At 43.1% G+C, this 21,998-nt stretch overlaps 1 protein-coding gene across 3 annotated transcripts; it reads left to right on the forward strand.

Moving 5' to 3' along the window:
- The first annotated feature begins 619 nt into the window (after nucleotides 1-619).
- rab13 (RAB13, member RAS oncogene family) lies at nucleotides 620-21,086 on the forward strand. Of its 3 annotated transcripts, none has more exons than XR_013790215.1 (9): nucleotides 620-1,281; nucleotides 5,882-5,942; nucleotides 8,897-8,957; nucleotides 9,326-9,403; nucleotides 13,553-13,642; nucleotides 14,777-14,842; nucleotides 16,743-16,793; nucleotides 17,557-19,835; nucleotides 19,936-21,086. XR_013790215.1 is itself a non-coding variant. In XM_079503489.1 (8 exons), the coding sequence occupies exons 1-8, from the start codon at nucleotides 1,158-1,160 to the stop codon at nucleotides 17,626-17,628; spliced, it is 603 nt and encodes a 200-aa protein (XP_079359615.1). In that variant the 5' UTR covers nucleotides 620-1,157; the 3' UTR covers nucleotides 17,629-21,086. The 3 variants fall into 3 exon arrangements, 1 of the variants encoding a protein (XP_079359615.1); XR_013790216.1 differs by having other exon boundaries at nucleotides 17,557-19,800; nucleotides 19,970-21,086; XM_079503489.1 differs by having other exon boundaries at nucleotides 17,557-21,086.
- Nucleotides 21,087-21,998: the final 912 nt, after the last annotated feature.

Genomic DNA, 21,998 nt, shown 5'->3' on the forward strand with positions numbered 1-21,998 from the left:
GCTGATCAGGCTATATAATACCTTCATTACGTCAGACATTACGTCAGACCACAGCTGATCATGCTATATAAAACCTTACACCACTCAGTTCACACGGGTGTGATTTTTTTATTAAATGCGGCGATAGGGTATAGAGGACTATATGTCAACTTGCTTAGACAGGAAACTCACAATATTAGCCAAAGGGTGGCACTATAGCGATCAATTGAAAATGCTAACTTTGAACAGCATAGCTCATGTTTGACCGCCAGCAATAAAACTTCAATACACATACGGTAGGAAACACAGGTGGTATGGGGGACCGATATGACCTGTGACCCTTAGATCTCGATCCACCATTTTGAACTATATGAAAACATGTTGAAATCGATCTACTCTACTTTGTCTTGTCTAGACAAACATTAAAAACGCCATTGACAATGGACAGAGTTTAATGTTTGTTTTGTCTCCAACAGCGGATAGTTAGGCCTACATAATGATGACGTTGAAACTAAAGTTTGTTTCTATCCAGTGTGAACACTAGATGGCAGTGTTTGACCAAAATAAAACTTTGTAGCGTTATGCAGTCTCTCTCTCTCTCTCTCTCTCTCTAGCTCTCTCTCTCATGGAATAATGGACATAGTGATTTCAGCAGCACTAGGACAGGACAGGCAGGACTAGGAGGAGAAGAACGGGGCACAAAAGTGGATGTTTGTCTACATCGGGTTTAAGCGACTTTTGGATTTTTTTTTTTACTGCAAGTGGATATGTTTTCTTTCTCCCGAAACTAAGAAAATAAGAAGCAGAAAAACAGACCGAGCAGGAAAAAAAACATCAGAAAGAAGAGAAGATACACATCGAGAGGAATTTATTGGGAGTTTAACCCCCGGGTGGTGACAGTACAGGAAAAGAGAAGAAAACAACACAACACAGGAGAAAAGGGGAGAGAAAAAAAACTTGTTTTTTTGGAACAAACAAACAAGTCTGTGAGGTTTTCAAAACAACACTAAAAAAAAGCAGATTTGAACAGGACATACAGTAATCATCTGCCTCCTCCTCCTCCACTCCAGGAACACACACAACTTGCAAAGAAATAAATTACCGCTGTTCTTGTTTTGGACGTTTTAAAAGTTGCTTCAACAACAGCAGAACAAACTAAACTATTTTTTTTTTAAACTATGGCGAAAAAGTACGACTTTCTGTTCAAGTTGCTGCTGATCGGAGACAGCGGAGTGGGGAAGACTTGTCTCATTATCCGCTTAGCAGAGGACAACTTCAACTCCACGTATATCTCTACCATAGGTATGTATGGACACTAGAACTACACACTGTACACGTATAGCAGAGGCTTTCAGCCCTTTTCATTCAAAGGCCCATTATTTATTCGGCATTTGGGCCACGTTGACCTTACTTACCATTTGATGACATTTAGCCTCTCAGACCCAAAACTAAAGAATAATTGTCTTATTGTTGAGAGGATTCTGTCCACAATTTCATGCTAGGAGGCCAACGTTGATCAGAATAACAATTCTTCTACATTCTCTAATTGTGTAGACTTCGTAAATTAAGTAATGCTGATGTTTAACAATAATGTAACTCCTGTCTCCTGAGAGCTAAAATGAAGCCAATTTGATTTCATTTTACACTCTCAAGAGTTAAAGATCTAATTAAATAAAGTCCATTTGGTTACCAACTCTCCATCATTTTGCTATAGGGGACCACCTGGAAGGAACCCCCTCCAGGACCACTGGTGGTCCCCGGACCACTGGTTGAATCATTATCAACCATAATATGGTTGATAATTATAAGGTAGCCCATATTGGTTCTCAAAGTGGGGTCCCCCCCCCCCCCAGGGGTCCATGGGGAGGTCCCACCCTGGAAGCCCCTGCTTAACACTGCATCACAATCATTTTAACCACTTTATTTATACTTCGTTGTCTATTAAAAAATAGCAGATTTACAAGCTTGTAGCCTATGCTATTTTTGAACATTTTTGGAAAATCGTTGAATAATTTTTAGATTTTTGTATTTTGTATTTTTTGTAAACACGTCCTCTGTTGTAGGGGTCCCTGACACAAAACATTTTCAGATGAGGGGGTCGTCGGACAGATTTATAGGCTACCTATCGATTTGGGGACCCCCAAATCGATAGGTAGCCTATAAATCTGTCCGATGACCCTCAAATTGATTTGTGTTAAGGACAGAAAAGTTTGAGAATGACTGGCCTTTACACATTATATTATACATTATTATATTTTTACACCAGAGGTTAAATTATACTGTAGTTACGTACAGAAACATGTACCTTTTATAAATGTATGAGGAATGTGAGGAATGTGCCGTATTATAGGCCATTATGTTACATTTCATAACAACAGTGTTTTGGCCAGTTGACACTTATTCTTGACTGAATGTGAGCATAGAGTTTGTAGAACATAGAGTGACAGACAGACACCTAAGACCTACAGTATACCTATCATCACATTCTATGTGCTGTCATATACAGAACCTAACAGGATGTGTTCTATTTGTGCATGGCTATATATCTATATGTCTATTCTAACTTCTATGTGCTGTCATATACAGAACCTAACAGGATGTGTTCTATTTGTGCTTGTCTATGTCTATTCTAACATAGAACATATCATTGTCTAGGTGGAAAATAACACATATAGAACATTTACTTGTCCTCGGACCAGTGTTGATTTCGTCGACTAAAACTAAGACGAAAAATGTTCGTCCCCTACCTTTTTCACTGATGAACGACACTAAGCTATGATGACTAAAACTAAGAATAAATATATTGACAATTTCGTCAACAAATAAAAACTAGACTAAAATGTTAGGAAGGGACTAATGGACAAGAGATCCAGTAGTCATTTTACACTTGGTTGCATGCTGAAAATAGCAGCACGACGCATTGTGAGCTTGTAGATCGGCTATTTTCAGCAAGTGTAAAATCTGCCATTACGACGGCATCAAGGCCCACAAATGCATTTTAGTTGACTAAATCAACTGTAGATTTAGTCGACTAAAATCGCTTGACATTTAGTCGACTAAAACTACACTAACACTAAAACATTCCAGGTGACTAAAATGTGACTAAAACTAAATGAAGTTTCATTATTTCCAAAGACGATGACTAAACTAAAATAGAAATTTGCTGCCAAAAACAACACTGCCTCGGACAAATATATGGTTCAGGAAATGAATGTGAAGAAATCGCCTAACCATGTGTTCCAATGAATGGACCCAATGTTGTTGCTGTTTTAGCCACAAGCTCTTGTTTAAATTTGTCATTTGTTGGTTCAAGAAAACCCACAGACATGCACCACTTTCACTTTAAAAAAAATGATACAAATCACACCCGTGTGAAGTGAGGGGCGCTTCTATCATCGCACATCATCATGCATGCATCATCTCATTCTGGCCAATCAGAATTTGCGTCCTCACCTTCGTCTTCAATGTTTGTGTTTATGCGATGTTTGTGTTTTTACACAGACACTCAAAATGCTCCATTCATTGTCAATGGCTTTTAATGTTTGTGTTAGGACAAAATGTGGGTTACACACACCAAAATCAAAATGAATAGCTGATGGTGACACTGTTAGTACTGATCATTTCCACAAAAAAAAAAAAAAGATGAAATAGTGAGAGGTTTCGGCCCGATCAGAATCAGCTATTATTGTTACATCACAGATTTACAAGTAAAAGAGTTTTGCTCATACTGTAGTTGCCATATGCCTGCCTGCCTGCCTGCCTGCCTGCCTGCCTGTCTGCCTGTCTGTCTGTCTGTCTGTCTGTCTGTCTGTTGGAACGTAGAACTCCGGAATGCACACAACGTGACATCATCATTCTAATGACCAATCAAAATGTTCAGAATTCCAACAACAGAAGAAGTAACATCATTCCATGTCCCTGGCAGGCAGGCAGCTGGTCTGAAGAGCTCTCTCTGATGAGCTCTCTCTCGCGTGTTTCATGTATTTTGAATATGTACTTTTTCGTTCTCTTCTCTTCGTATCTCTCTCGTTGTCTTCTTCGTTGTGGCGTTTCGCTTGCCGTGTTTCGTATAAAGCGTGCGTTTGTTCTCCACTCTCTTCATGCTCACTTCATCTCTCTGTCACATCTCATCTCATTCCTCTTGTCTGTACAAGTTCCACCCACCCTCATTCCTCTCTCTCTCCCCCTATCTCCCCCTCGCCCCTTCTCTCTCTCTCTCTCTCTCTCTCTCTCTCTCCCTCTCTCTATTTGTTTCTCTCGTTCTCTGTCTGCCCCCTTCACTTTCATTCTCTCTCTGTCTTGCTCTCGCTCTGTCTCTCTCTCTCTCTCAGTTTGTCTGTCTGTCTGTGTTGCAGGAAACTGAGCCCAGAACAAAACAGTAGACACAGGTTGTGTACAGTACATGTCATTTTTGTGGGGCACCACTAGCCCCTCCTATGCCCAGCTTTGACTCTTTGTGTGAACACAAACACGATGATTTGATTGGCTGAGCAAAGTACGTATTGAGGATAAAAAGTGAGGACGCCAAAAGTGATTGGTCCGAATGACGTTTGTGATGATTTGATTGGCTGAGCACGGAATGTGATGTATGATGATTAGAGCGCCCCTCACTTCAGAGCCATTGAAGTACGACAGAGTTACGACATGTCCGTTCACTTCATGGGGCCAGTCCAATGGCGGCTCTTCTACATAGACTTCTATTGGTCACTTCATGGGGCCAGTCCAATGGAGGCTCTTCTACATAGACTTCTATTGGTCACTTCATGGGGCTTCAGTCCAATGGCGGCTCTTCTACATAGACTTCTATTGGTCACTTCATGGGGCCAGTCCAATGGAGGCTCTTCTACATAGACTTCTATTGGTCACTTCATGGGGCTTCAGTCCAATGGCGGCTCTTCTACATAGACTTCTATTGGTCACTTCATGGGGCCAGTCCAATGGCGGCTCTTCTACATAGACTTCTATTGGTCACTTCATGGGGCCAGTCCAATGGCGGCTCTTCTACATAGACTTCTATTGGTCACTTCATGGGGCCAGTCCAATGGCGGCTCTTCTACATAGACTTCTATTGGTCACTTCATGGGGCTTCAGTCCAATGGCGGCTCTTCTACATAGACTTCTATTGGTCACGTCATGGGGCCAGTCCAATGGCGGCTCTTCTACATAGACTTCTATTGGCCACTTCATGGGGCCAGTCCAATGGCGGCTCTTCTACATAGACTTCTATTGGTCACGTCATGGGGCCAGTCCAATGGCGGCTCTTCTACATAGACTTCTGTTGGCGAAGAGCATTGCGAAGAGTGACAAAGTCCTGGACCGGAAGTTGGCAGAATGCACTAGACTCTGGCAACAGCCCAGCTTTAATGATCTTAAATCCCTTTATTTTAGATAATAGGCCCTCAGGGCGTCTCACTGGTTTAGTAATGGTGCAACAAAAATATTACAGAGACTTTAGTTGTCACTGACTGTGCAATACTTTAAAACAGTTGTAAACAATGTATTTCAAACTCCAGCTTGTCCCTCTCCAGGCTGCATGGACAGCGCTCGAGCCCTCAGTTTTCTGACCCCTCAAATGGCGTAACTCTGTATGGCTCTGCCTCACTTCACATGAGTGTGATTTTTACAGTCTGTACTGTATTCAACTGTTCAGACAGACAGACAGACAGACAGACAGACAGACAGGGAAGTCAACATTACAATGAAATGACATCGGAATTTGTCTTGTGTTTTCAATTGGCGTGACCCATATATGCTGGGGGGTGAGAGAGAGAGAGAGAGAGAGAGTGTGTGTGTGTGTCATTAAGCTCATATCTGAGGGACTTACGTCATTGTTTGCCCTTCCTTCCTTCCTGCTTGCCCCCCCTCTCACCATCTCTCCCCCCCCCCCCCCCCCCCCTCCCAGGCATCGACTTTAAAGTTAAGACCATCGACGTCGACGGCAAGAAAATCAAACTACAAGTCTGGTAAGAAAAGGCAGGCGAGGAATGGACCCTTGTTTTGTTTGCTGTTTTAACCCATTTTGACCTGAGATCAGGTTCTAAAACTGTCTTCTACATCCTGACTCATAGCGCGCCACCGAGTGGCGCGCTATGAGCTTGTAGATCTGCTATTTTTGAAAAATCGTGAAAATATTTATTTCAGAAAACTGGAGGATTTAGAAGATTCTTTTAAAAATGTTGAGGTCAGGCCTAAATGGGCTAGAGATGCTCCGATCGATCGGCCGATATTCACTCCATCTGTGATCGGCCGATATTCACTCCATCTGTGATCGGCCGATATTCACTCCATCTGTGATCGGCCGATATTCACTCCATCTGTGATCGGCCGATATTCACTCCATCTGTGATCGGCCGATATTCACTCCATCTGTGATCGGCCGATATTCACTCCATCTGTGATCGGCAATTTACCCTTTCTGGAGAAACCGTCTCATACCATTTAGGTGGTATAAATGTCAATCAGATATATATTATATAGTATAATATCATTTTGCATCTTTGTCTAAAAGTGCCACATTTTGCACATACAGTATGTATGTAGCCCATGGCATGCTCTAATCATACAGTATGTAGCCCATGGCATGCTCTAATCATACAGTATGTAGCCCATGGCATGCTCTAATGATTTAGCTAGGGCGCCCGAGCCATACAGTATGTAGCCCATGGAATGCTCTAATAATACAGTATGTAGCCCATGGCATGCTCTAATAATACAGTATGTAGCCCATGGCATGCTCTAATCATACAGTATGTAGCCCATGGCATGCTCTAATCATACAGTATGTAGCCCATGGCATGCTCTAATCATACAGTATGTAGCCCATGGCATGCTCTAATCATACAGTATGTAGCCCATGGCATGCTCTAATCATACAGTATGTAGCCCATGGCATGCTCTAATCATACAGTATGTAGCCCATGGCATGCTCTAATAATACAGTATGTAGCCCATGGCATGCTCTAATCATACAGTATGTAGCCCATGGCATGCTCTAATCATACAGTATGTAGCCCATGGCATGCTCTAATCATACAGTATGTAGCCCATGGCATGCTCTAATCATACAGTATGTAGCCCATGGCATGCTCTAATCATACAGTATGTAGCCCATGGCATGCTCTAATCATACAGTATGTAGCCCATGGCATGCTCTAATCATACAGTATGTAGCCCATGGCATGCTCTAATCATACAGTATGTAGCCCATGGCATGCTCTAATCATACAGTATGTAGCCCATGGCATGCTCTAATCATACAGTATGTAGCCCATGGGATGCTCTAATCATACAGTATGTAGCCCATGGCATGCTCTAATCATACAGTATGTAGCCCATGGCATGCTCTAATCATACAGTATGTAGCCCATGGCATGCTCTAATGATTTAACTAGGGCGCCCGAGCCAGGCGACCTTCGGGGTCGCCACAGCGGCCAAATCCATATGGCCTTCTTCGATTTTTCAAAAATAGCAGACCTACAAGCTTGTAGCGTGCCACTCGGTGGCGCGCTATGAGCTTGTAGATCCAAGCATAAAGGTGGTTGCATTCTGAATCCATTCCAAGCATAAAGGTGGTTGCATTCTGAATCCATTCCAAGCATAAAGGTGGTTGCATTCTGAATCCATTCCAAGCATAAAGGTGGTTGCATTCTGAATCCATTCCAAGCATAAAGGTGGTTGCATTCTGAATCCATTCCAAGCATAAAGGTGGTTGCATTCTGAATCCATTCCAAGCATAAAGGTGGTTGCATTCTGAATCCATTCCAAGCATAAAGGTGGTTGCACACTGGACGCGATTTTCGGAAAACCGATGGAGAAACGCCGCTAAAAATCTGAAAAACGCGCTCGGTGTGTGGGGACCTTTAGTCTTGCATGAAAAACACTCCTTGGGCTAAAAAACGGCCATAGCCGTCAACACACAAATGTGATGAGGTCAGCACATTTGGGCAAGTGGCTATGGCTGAATGTAGCCAATACCAGGAGTGTTCTTCATGCAAAACTAATGCTTGGAAATGGATTCAGAATCATGAAAACGCCCTAGTTTGACACGTCACATGATACTTAACCCATTCTGGGCGGGAACCCCTTTTGGTGTTAGCATTATGTTATGCTTTAGCTATTAAAATAGCAGATCTACAAGCTCATAGCACGCCACCGAGTGGCGCGCTACGAGCTTATAGGTCTGCTATTTTTGAGAAATCGAAGAACGACTGACATAGAAACATAGCTTTTTCAGAAAACTGTCAGGATGTAGAAGACATTTTTTAGAATCTGATCTCGGGTCAAAATGGGTTTTTAAAGCATGAAAATGTTGCCTCTGCTTATATAGGTAGTCAATGGTGACCCCAAAGGTCGCCGGCTCGGGCGCCCTATAACTAAATCATCAGAGCACGCCCTGGGCTACGTCTGTGCAACATTTGGCGCTTTTAGACGAATTAGCGCGAAATATCCCTATTGCTCCTCAACTCTGGGTACATTTGACTTGTTGCTTTCTCTGCCTTTTTGTTGTTGAAATGTTTTCCTGAGGAAAGAGGAACCTCCCTGTTGTTTACGACGGTCTGCATTGTCCGTGCACCACATAATGTACACGTTGCACGCACGCACGCACATGCACGCACGCACATGCACGCACGCACGCAAAACCACTGGTCTATAGCATATATTAATTGCACTGTTTAACAACATTGCTGTCTGGTGGAAACCTTGTCCATTCAGAACTGGATGAAGAGCATCAAAGAGGTGAGACAGACAACCTGACAGGTCACATGATGGTTTGGTTTGATGTCGTTAGATTGTGTGGCCAGTGAAGACTGACGATGGTGGGGCTCAAGAATGGTTCAGGATACAAACATGTGTTCACGTTCACTTCTTCTCTTGTTCTCTTGTGTGTGTGCGTGTGCGTGTGTGCGTGCGTGTGCAGGGACACAGCAGGACAGGAGAGGTTTAAGACCATTACCACAGCGTACTACAGAGGAGCCATGGTGAGACCACACACACACACACACACACACACAAAATTCAGAGCGATTTACAGTAAGCAAGAACAACACAAGGTAATACATCAAATACATCAAAAATTGTCATAAAGAATCATAAGGAAGCTAAGAACCTAGCATCTGTCTAACAGTAGAATGAGTAGATGATCTGTACAGTAAAGCTACAGCATGTCTACATAAAATGCCATCTAAATGTCTGTGTGTGTGTGTGTGTGTGTGTGTGTGTGTGTGTGTGTGTGTGTGTGTGTGTGTGTGTGTGTGTGTGTGTGTGTGTGTGTGTGTGTGTGTGTGTGTGTGTGTGTGTGTGTGTGTGTGTGTGTGTGTGTGTGTGTGTGTGTGTACACACTGTGTAGGGAATCATCCTGGTGTATGACATCACAGATGAGAAGTCGTATGAGAACATTCAGAACTGGATGAAGAGCATCAAAGAGGTGAGACAGACAACCTGACAGGTCGCATGATGTGTGTAAATATTGTTTATTAAGTTGGTTTGATGTCGTGAGATCGTGTGACCAGTGAAGAGTGACCATGGTGAGGCTCAAGAATGGTTCACGTTCACTTCTCCCACTGGAATGAATAGACTCCAACCTGCGTCCCGTCTCCTAAAGCAGTGCTTCTCAAAGTAGGGTCCGGGGACCCCTCAGGGGTCCTTGAGTGGGTTCCAGGGCTGGGTCCCCAGATAAACGATGGATAGTTAGGAATAGGAACCAAATGGACACCGATGTGGCTGTAACTCTGAGAGTGTACAAATGGACTTTCAGAGTTATGGTGGTATGTGGTCTAAAGCAGAGGTTCTCAAACTGGGGTCCGGGGACCCCCAGGGCCCATCAGCTATTGTCAAAAAATGTTGACATTCATGAAAATGTTAGACTGTTTTTTTATATTTTTAACACCACAAATCTTGTATGGGGTCTTTGGGGCACACAATCTTTTCAGATGGGGGTCCGCGGCCAAAATTAATTTAGGGGTCCTTGACATGAAAAAGTTAGAGAACAACTGTTCTAAAGTTCAGCTGTTGTCTTGCTCTTCTACTATGGCCCAATTCCAATCCCCTCCCTTTCCGACTTATAGACGCTCGTTCACGTGAAGTCTGCGAGGGCTTGTCTGTACTGACCGTGAATAAAACGTTATGTCATTGGAGCCCTCACAGCCTCTCACCCTCAAGCACTTACAGTAGTGAGGGTGCAGGCCTGGCCTGGGCTTGAGGGTGCAGGCCTGGCCTGGGCTTGAGGGTGCAGGGAAGACTTTGGAATTGGGCCCATTTGCCTTGGGTGACGTCATGACAAACCTGACAGGTCACGTGACAAAGCTGACAGATCAGTCACGTGACAAAGCTGACAGATCAGTCACGTGACAAAGCTGACAGATCAGTCACGTGACAAAGCTGACAGATCAGTCACGTGACAAAGCTGACAGATCAGTCACGTGACAAAGCTGACAGGTTCTACAGTCACATGATGCTGCTTACTGTCACTAACCAGTCATGTGTTGTTGTTGTTGTTTTACATCAATGATTCTCAAACCTTCTCATTTCAAGGACCCTCAGTTTTTGCAGCCATTAAGACCATGGCCCCCCCCCCCCCCCATGATAACTCTGAGAGCGTACAACGATTTTACACTCTTGAGTTAGAGACCTACTGTATAAGTGTCCATTTTGGTTTCATTTGTACACTCTTGGAGTTATAGACCCGTAAGGCTCCATTTGGGCAAGCTCCCCTGGGACCCCACTTTGAGAACCATGCAAAACGGTGTGAGCTTGTAGATCGGCTATTTCGATCTTTAAGGTTGTACTGTAAGGTTAAAGTGGTTCAACCTATTTTGATTCTTATAACCACTTTTGGGTCCCTGGACCACACTTTGAGAACCACAGCCTTAAAGGTATAGTAGGGTTAAGGTATTTTCTTTGGTTAAAAGAAGTGTTAAGTAGCTCTACTGTATATATTCTGATAGTACTCATTGCTGTGTGTGTTTGTTCAGGAGTCTCCATGTCTCTCCACACATTGTGTGCCCTTGTATTCTTTAAACATTAGTGACGTGGAGTGCCCATCCGATTTCGCAAAAGAAAAAAAAAGTTTTGGAAAAAATAAATATATATATATATAATTATTTATATATTATTTTTTATTTTTTTGTGTACTGACGTCTTGGTCACACCATGGGATAATTCTAAGGACGTCTTGGGCACAAATTAAATGCATTTAATTTGTGCCCAGGATACAGATTGAACAAGTGAAATTGTTAGTAATGACACAAAGAAGTGAGCACACAAAAATGGAACTGGAACATCATAAAGATTGAAGCTGATGAATGTATACTTTCTCCTGATTTTGCTGTAGGTCTGCTACGGAAGAAACACTGATATACCAATGATTGCTATATGAGAATATAGAGCTTTAACCTTTGAACAAAAAACTTGTAACTGTTCCATTGTTAGACGAATTTTAGGATGCTGAAATATCATGTGTATATGGAATTAAACAGAAACAAATGGCCAATTTAACTCTGGCAGATCTCTCTCGGTAGCATCAAATCTGAACTGACTTCTCTTTCTGCCCTCTCCCTCTGTTCCTCATGCACGCACGCACACACAAACACATGCGCCACACACTAAATCAAATCGAGAGAAGAATTGTGTTTGCATTTCACTCCAACAAAACAAAAATGAGGAAGCATGTTGTGTGTGTAAAAAAAGAAAAATAAATCCTAATGTTGCTATCTGGATATCATATTAGCCATAGTTAGACCCTCCAGAAAAAAAAGCATGGGCAGTTGTGAAATATGTGGTTTTTTTTTGTGATTTTATGCGGTGAAATATGCGGGAAGTTTGCACAATTATGCAGCCTTTTTGAAAGAAATATAAACCCTGCACAATCTACGGCTACACCTTAATTTGGCTGATTATGCGGTAAATTATGCGATCGTATACTGTAATCACGTTCTTCTGGAGGGTAGATTGTGGAACCGAGTCAAACTATACATGCAATGTAACTCCTACATTTCCAAGTGCTTGTCAGGGTGGTGGGGGGGGGGTCCCCAGTTCAAATTATTTCGGGGGGTCACGGCCTGAAAAGCTTGAGCACCACTGCCCTAGCACTCCTCTCTCCTCACATCCCCTCTTGTCAGCGTGGGGGGGGGGGGGGGGGGGGGGTCCCCAGAGAACCACTGCCCTAGCACTCCTCTCTCCTCACCCTGCCCTAGCACTCCTCTCTCCTCACCCTGCCCTAGCACTCCTCTCTCCTCACCCTGCCCTAGCACTCCTCTCTCCTCACCCTGCCCTAGCACTCCTCTCTCCTCACATCCCCTCTTGTTGCCTTCATTCGACGGTCGCTAGTTTGCTTTGCAGACATACAGCGCCTGTACGTTGGTGACTTTGTTCCGATGGTTTTTGTCATTTACATTTGGTTTCTTCGTGACCTCAAGCGTTAAGAATGTTATTTAGACAGCGTGTGGGTTTTCTTTTAGACGGATGGGTTTGGTGTTTACCTGGTATGCCGGTTACTTTGAAGCACCAGATTGTTGTCTCTTTGCACTCCACGTGTGTTTGTGACTGTTTACTGTGTTGTTTGTCCAGGCTTACTTTGTCTGACTCTTTGTAAGTTGCTCTATAAGAGCATCTGCTGAATGCTTAGATGGCATTACAAATTGTATTCCTCTTCATGTGACCACAGCGCTCTGACTGTAGGTGGCGCTACCCGTTCAAAACATATCAAAATAACGGTAGTGGGTTGCAGTCGCATACACCAAGACTTCAGTTCAAAACATTTATTTCATTTTTGAACAGGGACCTGTTCAACTGAAGTCTTGGTGTGTGCGACCCATTATAAATTGTATAACACGGGTGGTGGGGAAAAAAGTACTCGCATGTTTTACTTAAGTAAAAGTGTCAATGTAGAAAACGTCCGGAATTCAAAATGTAGTTGCGTAAAAGTACAAAGGTTTTGGTCTCAAAATGTACTTTAAGTACCCAAAACTAGAACGTAATCATTATGCAGAATGTCCGTATAATGTCTCGGACGAAACCATTTTCACTCGTTGGATACGTAATGCCCTGCAGTACCTATTATGATCAACCAGGACCAGCATGTTGTCCGTTGTTCTCTCTCGGTTTCCGGGGTCTTGGTTATAACATGTCTACAGTCTCTGATCCCGGCATGCACACTCTTTCAACCCATTCTGGACGGGAACCACTTTTGCTGTTTTAAGCATTGTTATGTTACGTTAGGTACTTTAGCTATTGAAAAATAGCAGATCTACAAGCTCATAGCGCGGCACCGAGTGCCGCGCTATGAGCTTGTAGATCTGCTATTTTTGAAAAATCGTGAAAATTATATTCATTATATAACGTTTTTAACTCAAATCTTTGCTTCTGGGGGGGGTCCCTGGAACAACATATTTTCAGATGGGGGTCAGCGGCCAATAACATATCATTTTTGGGGTCCTTTACATGAAATATTGAGAACCACTGATGAGGTTTTTCAGAAAATTGTCATGATTTAGAAGACATTTTCTAAATTTCAGGCCTAAATGGGTTAAAACACTTTCTAAACACTTTACTACAATCCTCTCTCCTCTCTTCCCAGAATGCATCAGCGGGTGTCAGTCGGATGTTGCTAGGCAACAAGTGTGACATCGAAGCCAAGAGGAAGGTTTCAAAGGACACAGGAGAGAAGGTAAGGTGACAGAGCCATTCTGGTTCATTTTGATTTAATGTTCACATTAGAGGCCGCAGGGACACATGTCTGACTCTAGAGGCGCCCTTGAGCAACACACTGGCCCAAAGTTCTGACCAGTACAACCACAGTCTGAAACAAACGGTGCCAACACAAACATTAAACGCCATTAACAATAAAGAGACAATATGACGTAAACAACACATTATGAATGTTCCCTTTATTTTCACTGCGTTTACTAACAAACTTTGAACTAAAGATAAACATTAAACCTGTGTATAATGTCTAGGGACATGTCTTCCCTTTTATCTAATGGTACTGTCTTCCATTGCTTTGGGGCATAAATGATAAAGGCTGTTATATTGCCAATAGACCAGCAGCAGATGATCACAACTTTGAGGGCATGTAGGCTACCTGGCAAGTTTAGCAATGTAGCTTGCTTAGGCCTTTTGCTCAGTTAATTTGAAATCATCCTAGAAGTCAGTGCAGAGCAGCTAAAAGTCAGATTAACCCATTTTGACCTGACGTAAAAAATAAATTAAAAAAAAAGTCTTCTGAAAGAATATATATTCAAAGATTTGTGCCGCATTTTTACGATTTAAAAAAAATAGCAGACCTACAAGCTAGTGGCGCGCTATGAGCTTGTAGATCTGCTATTTTTAAATAGCTAAAGCATAACATAATTATGTTATGTAAATTATCAGGTAGTCTCGTGCGGCCAGACTGTTAAGCTCCCACAAATTTAAAAAGCTTCCGGTCAAGCAACGGAAGCTTTGATCATGAGTAAAATCTTTCCACAAATTTATCCTAATATAAATCAAAATCATCTAAGCTTAGCGGAAATGGAAATATTTTTTTTTAAATACAAATAAATCGTGAGCGGAAATGCCAGCTTCCGTTACTCGGATTTCTGGAGGTGTAGTTCTAGAGTCAGACTCTATATGGCATTCAGAGATTGTGGAATAGTTGTCTGGCGACGTGTGTGTGTGTGTGTGTGTGCGTGGCTGCGTGCGTGCGTGCGTGCGTGTGTGTAGTGTATCATAAACACCTTATCACTCTATCAGCACTGGGGTTTTTCTGCGATAAGGAACAGGATGTTGTATAATAATCACTGGCGTGTTCTCTCCTTCACAGCTCGCAAAGGATCATGGGATACGCTTCTTTGAGACCAGCGCAAAGTCCAGCATCAATGTGGAAGAGGTGATCTGTCACAATTATTACATAATCGCCTATTCTTAATTAGTTTAGCTGTAATCGTACAGTAGGCCTATGCATTATTTTTCTTTAGAAACAAGGCCAACTAATTATAATAAGCAGACATGGCAACACTGCTGGTTGACTAATGGAGAAATGAAGGGAAAACAGCGCCCCCTAAAGTCACAGATCACTGAACTAAAGCTTAGAAGTCCATTTTCTCTGCTTGGTCTTTTTTCCACTACTCTTGCAAGACATTTTTCTATAAGCCATATCTCCAAAACTGGTGGGTCAAACTGAACAACCAATATGTCAATTTGAAGCTATGATTCCCTGCTTTCATATGACATGAAAAAACGAAAATTCAAAAAGATCCAATGGCAGTCCTTCGATCAAATCTAGTCACAAATGTCTTCTACATCCTGACAGTTTTCTGAAAAAGCTATGTTTCTATGTCAGTGGTTCTTCGATTTTTCAAAAATAGCAGACCTATGGCGCGCTACGAGCTTATAGGTCTGCTATTTGTCTGTCTGTCTGTCTGTCTGTCTGTCTGTCTGTCTGTCTGTCTGTCTGTCTGTCTGTCTGTCTGTCTGTCTGTCTGTCTGTCTGCCTGTCTGTCTGCCTGTCTAACTGCCTGCCTGTCTGCCTGTCTGTCGGGTTAGCAGTGGGAAGTGCAGACGAGCGTGCAGGCGTTGATTTTCCAGAATAAACTGATTTATTCAGAGACTGATCGGCAGCAGAGATAATATAACTCTTGAGTCCTGCAGAAGAACAACAGCGGCTCTTATTCAACGCAGCTGTGTGTCTCAAGAGGCATAATCATCAAACATACGTCATGCTAATAGCCTTGATTACTTGATTAACCCATTTAGGGCGGGGAACCCCATTTGGTGTTTTATACTTTAGCTATTTTTGAAAAATCGTGAAAATGTGGAGCAAATCTTTGAATGTGAAAGTTTTTAACTCAAATATTTGCTTCTGGGGGGTCCTTGAAACAACATATTTTGAGATGGGGGGGGGGGGGGTCGGCGGCCAAATACATAATATTTTTGGGGTCCTTGACATGAAATATTGAGCACCACTGATATAGAAACATTTTCAGAAAATTGTCATGATTTAGATTTTTTTTTTTAATTTCGACATCAGGCCTAAATGGGTTAACGGTAGCATGTATTAGTGTGGTTGCTACTTGCTTTTGGCAAACTTGGCAACACACTGTTGTTCTAGGGCAGAGAACTGTCGTGTCACCTAAACCCTTTTATTTTCTGTCCGTTTTCTGATTGGACAATATAATCCTGTCCAATCAGACAGGAGTGACATCACAATATGTAATGCACTGGAGTTTAATTCTTAGTCCGTGACTGATTAACAGCAAACACTCCCCGTCGTTTGAAGTGACTAACGTGACAAGCGCGACAAATCACCCACCAAGTACATTTTAAAAGGGAAAGTGCATGCATTCCTCCTTGTTAAAGGGGCCACAGGTCAGGGGATTAAAAGTCGCCCCCTCTACGCCACACAGAAAGCCTGTGTGTGAACAAACATCTCAAACATCACATCGTTCACGGCTCATATAAGAGCGTTGAACAGATAAGAGGAATGGTCAGCACACATGACTCGACAAAATGACATGACTGTCTGTCTGTCTGTCTGTCTGTCTGTCTGTCTGTCTGTCTGTCTGTCTGTCTGTCTGTCTGTCTGACACATTGACACTCATATATGCAATTAAACCCAGATTTAAATGTCTTATCTATGTCCAAACTACACTCACTTTAACCCAGTCTCTCTGCCTCACCCTCTCTCTGTCTCTCTCTCTCTCTCTCTCTCTCTCTCTCTCTCTCTCTCTCTCTCTCTCTCTGTCTCTCTCTCTCTCTCTCTGTCTCTCTACCATGGCATGTGACTACAGTCCTTCCTGTCCCTGGCGAGAGACATTCTACACAAGTCCAGTAAGAAGCCGGTGAGTCGCTGTGACCTTTGACCTGTCTTCTAATGTTTGTAGTTTTCCTGTGTTCAACACTCCTATCGGCCATTATTTCACTTTCGTTTCTGCATCATTATGCAGCCAATATCTCCTGAGCTAAACCACTTTGTAACCCTTTGTGTCGTCAACAGGGTGTAACTTTAACCCTTTGTGTCGTCGACAGGGTGTAACTTTAACCCTTTGTGTCGTCGACAGGGTGTAATTTTAACCCTTTGTGTCGTCAACAGGGTGTAATTTTAACCCTTTGTGTCATCGACAGGGTGTAATTTTAACCCTTTGTGTCGTCAACAGGGTGTAATTTTAACCCTTTGTGTCGTCGACAGGGTGTAATTTTAACCCTTTGTGTCGTCGACAGGGTGTAATTTTAACCCTTTGTGTCATCAACAGGGTGTAATTTTAACCCTTTGTGTCGTCAACAGGGTGTAACTTTAACCCTTTGTGTCATCGACAGGGTGTAATTTTAACCCTTTGTGTCGTCAACAGGGTGTATTTTTAACCCTTTGTGTCATCATCAGGGTGTAATTTTAACCCTTTGTGTCGTCGACAGGGTGTAATTTTAACCATTTGTGTCATCGACAGGGTGTAATTTTAACCCTTTGTGTCATCATCAGGGTGTAATTTTAACCCTTTGTGTCGTCGACAGGGTGTAATTTTAACCCTTTGTGTCATCAACAGGGTGTAATTTTAACCCTTTGTGTCGTCAACAGGGTGTATTTTTAACCCTTTGTGTCGTCCACAGGGCCCTACGGGTCGAGAGGTGAAGATCACGAGCGCCACGGTGAAGAAGAGGTCGAACTGTGTGCTCTTGTAGAAACACACACACACCGCTACACCGCCTTAAAGCAACACCGCAGTATTAATGACAAAAACAAACTACGTGCTCTGGCTCCATCTGCTGGCCACAGACAAAACCAAAACAAACGTTTTAAACCCAGTATTCCATTGAGATTCACTCAATCATATTTTTGTATTCCCCATGGAATCTATCGCTAAAAATACTCATCTCCTTTGATATTAACTTCTTCTCCGCGATGGTTTTGGGTCATTCTGAAGCCAGAATATTGTTGGTTATTGTGGACCAGTTTGAAAACTGCCTGTAAACCTCTTTCTACACTGTTTTTTTTTTTTTTTTTTTAATATTATTATAATTTTTTGTCATCATATTTTGATCTTTTCCCGATGTCTGGCGTCCCTCTCTTGGGTGCTGACCCACTAGTTGTGAAACACTAGGCCAAGAGGACCACAAATTATGTCGTTTGTCACATCGGTGGTTGTCAAAGTAGGGTCCAGGGACCCTCGGGGTTCTGTGAGGCGCTTCCAAATGGACCCTTTACAGGTCTGGAACTACTGAAAGCGTACAAATGGTCCATTTAGTTCCATTTGTACGCTCTCTGAGTTATGGGGGTCCTTGAAAATAAAACGTTTGAGAACCTGTGTTACATTTTTATGACCAAACATGATGAAAACATTCCTCCGTTCAAATCTACCGTTGGCTGTTAGCGCTCTGATTTCAAAGCTACTGCTAGCTGTTAGCGCTCTGAGTTCAAAGCTACCATTAGCTGTTAGCCCTCTGAGTTCAAAGCTACCATTAGCTGTTAGCGCTCTGAGTTCAAAGCTACTGCTAGCTGTTAGCATTCTGACTCGTCAAATGGCTATTTTCCAACTACAAGAAGAACTATAGTGTACCGTGCCATGTCATCTATTCTAACAGGTTCTGCTGGGTTTGTTTCCATGCGCTACGGCTTTGTTTCAAAAAGGTTCTCCAGAATCTCATTTTGGGCCCTGCTCAGGAGGTATAGTACTAATAACCCTAAGTTCTCGCAAACCAAGAATTCAGCGAACTTGGTCCTTTCAAATGTTATATAGCTGATGTACGTCACTGCATACAATGCAGTTATCATTAAAGAACCACTTCACCACTTTTCAACCTATCTTCGTATAATTGGTCCTCACTAATGTTCACGATAAAATACCGCCATTTGTTTCTGTCTGTGTCTCATAGGAGGGCTGTGGGCAGATCAGAAACCCGTCCACCAGTGACATAATCGTTAGGCAGATCAAAAAAATAAGTATATACTGTATATATATTCGCATTGCAACTTTTCAGGAATAGAACGCCTGCAGTTCTATATTAGCTTGGATTCCCATCGATGATGTCAATGGTGGACGGGTTTCTGAACTGCCCACAGCCCTCCTATGAGACACAGACAAGTGTCAAGTAGAAAGAAATGGTGCTATTTTATCGTGATCATTATTGAGGAGTGAGGACCAATTATATGAAGATGGGTTGGAAAGTGGTGAAGTGGTCCTTTATCCTGTGTGTGTGTGTGTGTGTGTGTGTGTGTGTGTGTGTGTGTGTGTGTGTGTGTGTGTGTGTGTGTGTGTGTGTGTGTGTGTGTGTGTGTGTGTGTGTGTGTGTGTGTGTGTGTGTGTGTGTGTGTGTGTGTGTGTGTGTGTGTGTGTGTGTGTGTGTGTGTGTGTCATGCTGCACATTGCACGAGTCCCCCTGTCGAAGAAGCTGCATTAGTTCTACAACGAATGATCCCTCGATTGAAATGATTCGTCCAGTTAGTCCAGCTATTCACCAGACATTCCATGGATGCAAAATGTGATTTACTTTATTTACAACTTATTTAAAACTACTAGAGGTCCTGATAAGATAGAAAACCAGCAGTATTAGAGGTCCTGGTAGGAGATAAAAACCCAGCATAGCAGTATCAGAGGTCCTGGTAAAAGACCAGTATTAGAGTTTCAGATAAAACCCAGCAGTACTAGAGGTCCTGGTAGGTAGATAAAACCATCAGTACTAGAGGTCCTGGTAGGTAGATAAAACCATCAGTACTAGAGGTCCTGGCAGGTAGATAGAACAATCAGTACTACAGGTCCTGGTAGGAGATAACCATCAGTACTAGAGGTCCTGGTAGGAGATAAAACCATCAGTACTAGAGGTCCTGGTAGGTAGATAAAACCATCAGTACTACAGGTCCTGGTAGGTAGATAAAACCATCAGTACTACAGGTCCTGGTAGGAGATAACCATCAGTACTAGAGGTCCTGGTAGGAGATAAAACCATCAGTACTAGAGGTCCTGGTAGGAGATAACACCATCAGTACTAGAGGTCCTGGTAGGAGATAACACCATCAGTACTAGAGGTCCTGGTAGGAGATAAAACCATCAGTACTACAGGTCCTGGTAAACCCTCCCAGTAGGACCTGTGTTGGTAGAAGAAGGCGTGTGTTGTTGTTGTTTGTCTGCGTGGAGGACTGAGAATGTGGAAGAGAGGAACCGATAAGTGCAATATGAAAACATGAGAGAGAGAATGACGGACGGATGGCTGGATGGATGGAGCTGAGAGAGTATAATATAAGGGCAGATTCACACTATGGTCCCGGATGCACACTTGGCAGATGTTGTGTTGGTGTGAATGATGCGTATACCGTGGTCACCCAACCGTTCCCGGGAACGCATGGAGGGCATCTCGGGACCGATTGAAGTGTACTCGGATACGGATCGATGCAATGCATGAACGCATTGAATACAGTTTGATGGGGATGCACTCGCAGATTAGACACACCAACGGACCGACCTGCTGAAACAAACAACGGTCAGCAACATGCGGTCGGACATGCGCTGCTCCCGTGCTTCGAGGTTAGAGTTAGGTTAGGGTTTGAGGTGGGTTGTCGGTCTAATGACAGTCGGACCAATAGTATGTCTAAACTAAAGCCTCATGAATCATGGCCAGCGGGGACCAGTCAATCGTATTCGGGAACAGTTTGAATCGAACGGACTCAAGTGTGAATCTGCCCTTTAAGACAGCATTGAAGCAAGGAGAGAGAGAGAGAGAGATGGTGAGGGAGGAGTCGATATGAAGGGAGGAGAACCGGAGGAGACGAGAGGGGAGGAGGAGGAGAGGAAAGATACGAGAGGAAGAAGAAATATAATGATCCTTTTTCGTTTTTCGTTTTTTTTTCGTTTTCTTTACTTTGATTGATCTAATATATAATCCCATTCAGAAGAACCTCTGAGTGGATTCAGTGTATAATATGTTTCACTCTGCTTTTCTTTCACGACCCGTTGAAACATTCCGTGTGTGTGTGTGTGTGTGTGTGTGTGTGTGTGTGTGTGTGTGTGTGTGTGTGTGTGTGTGTGTGTGTGTGTGCGTGTGTGTGTGTGTGTGTGCGTGCGCGCCGTATGGAACCAACCTGTATGGAACACGTCTGTAATACATCTGTCATGTGTATAGTTTGTTTACAGTATGCTGCTTCCTGAATAAAAGGAATTAAGTTTTAAAAAAAATGTGTGTGTGTGTGTGTGTGTGTGTGTGTGTGTGTGTGTGTGTGTGTGTGTGTGTGCGTGTGTGTGTGCTTACATTTAAAATTTCAATTTGAACTGCAACAGTAAATTACACACAAATCATTACTGCCTATATCTAAAGCTGTCTGTCTGTCTGTCTGTCTGTCTGTCTGCCTGCCTGCCTGTCTGTCTGTCTGTCTGTCTGTCTGTCTGTCTGGTACATTGAGATGTAAATGATCTGAGCTGATCTCTCTGTGTCGTTTGGGTCAGGTGATTTCTCTCCGCTCCCCTGTGGTCTCGTAACACAGGGGTTCTCAACCCGTGGGTCGCGACCCCTCGGGGGGTCGCCAAATTATTTTAGGGGGTCCCCAAATTATTAAAAAAAATCACGATTTTTTTAAAATAGCAGACCTACAAGCTCGTAGCGCGCCACTCGGTGGCGCGCTACGAGCTTGTAGATCTGCTATTTTTAAATAGCTAAATTATAACAATGCTTAAAACACCAAAAGGGGTTCCCGCCCAAAATGGTTTAAGGTTATTGTAGCAGTCAATTTATATTGGGGGTCGGGAGGGGGCGGGGCGGGGGTCCCGAGACGTTGCCAAAGCATTTTCGGGGGTCCCCGGCCAAAAACGTTGAGAACCCCTGTCGTAACACACCCCCATGCAGGTACGGGGCCGAGGGGCTGTCCGTTTACCACCCCGCCACGCCCTGGAGAGTTTTAATTCCTACTATTAAAACAAATACTACATTTCAAGAGATTGTGAAAATAGCAGATCTATACAATCTATACACCGCGCTTCACATGGTGATGTGATCATGTAGATCTCTTATTTTTACTACTTTTGTTTAGTGCTGACCTCGATTAGTCGAATAGTCGACTAATCGAT

Source organism: Electrona antarctica, assembly GCF_951216825.1.
Source record: "Electrona antarctica genome assembly, chromosome: 6".
Classification (NCBI taxonomy): Eukaryota; Metazoa; Chordata; class Actinopteri; order Myctophiformes; family Myctophidae; genus Electrona; species Electrona antarctica.

Bases quoted from the DNA above. Each gene is read 5' to 3' on its own strand.
- rab13 (XM_079503489.1), top strand. From the start codon at position 1,158: ATGGCGAAAAAGTACGACTTTCTGTTCAAGTTGCTGCTGATCGGAGAC. The intron at 5,943-8,896 runs GTAAGAAAAGGC...GTGCGTGTGCAG, and splicing joins AAAATCAAACTACAAGTCTG to GGACACAGCAGGACAGGAGA. The intron at 16,794-17,556 runs GTGAGTCGCTGT...TGTCGTCCACAG, and splicing joins ACAAGTCCAGTAAGAAGCCG to GGCCCTACGGGTCGAGAGGT.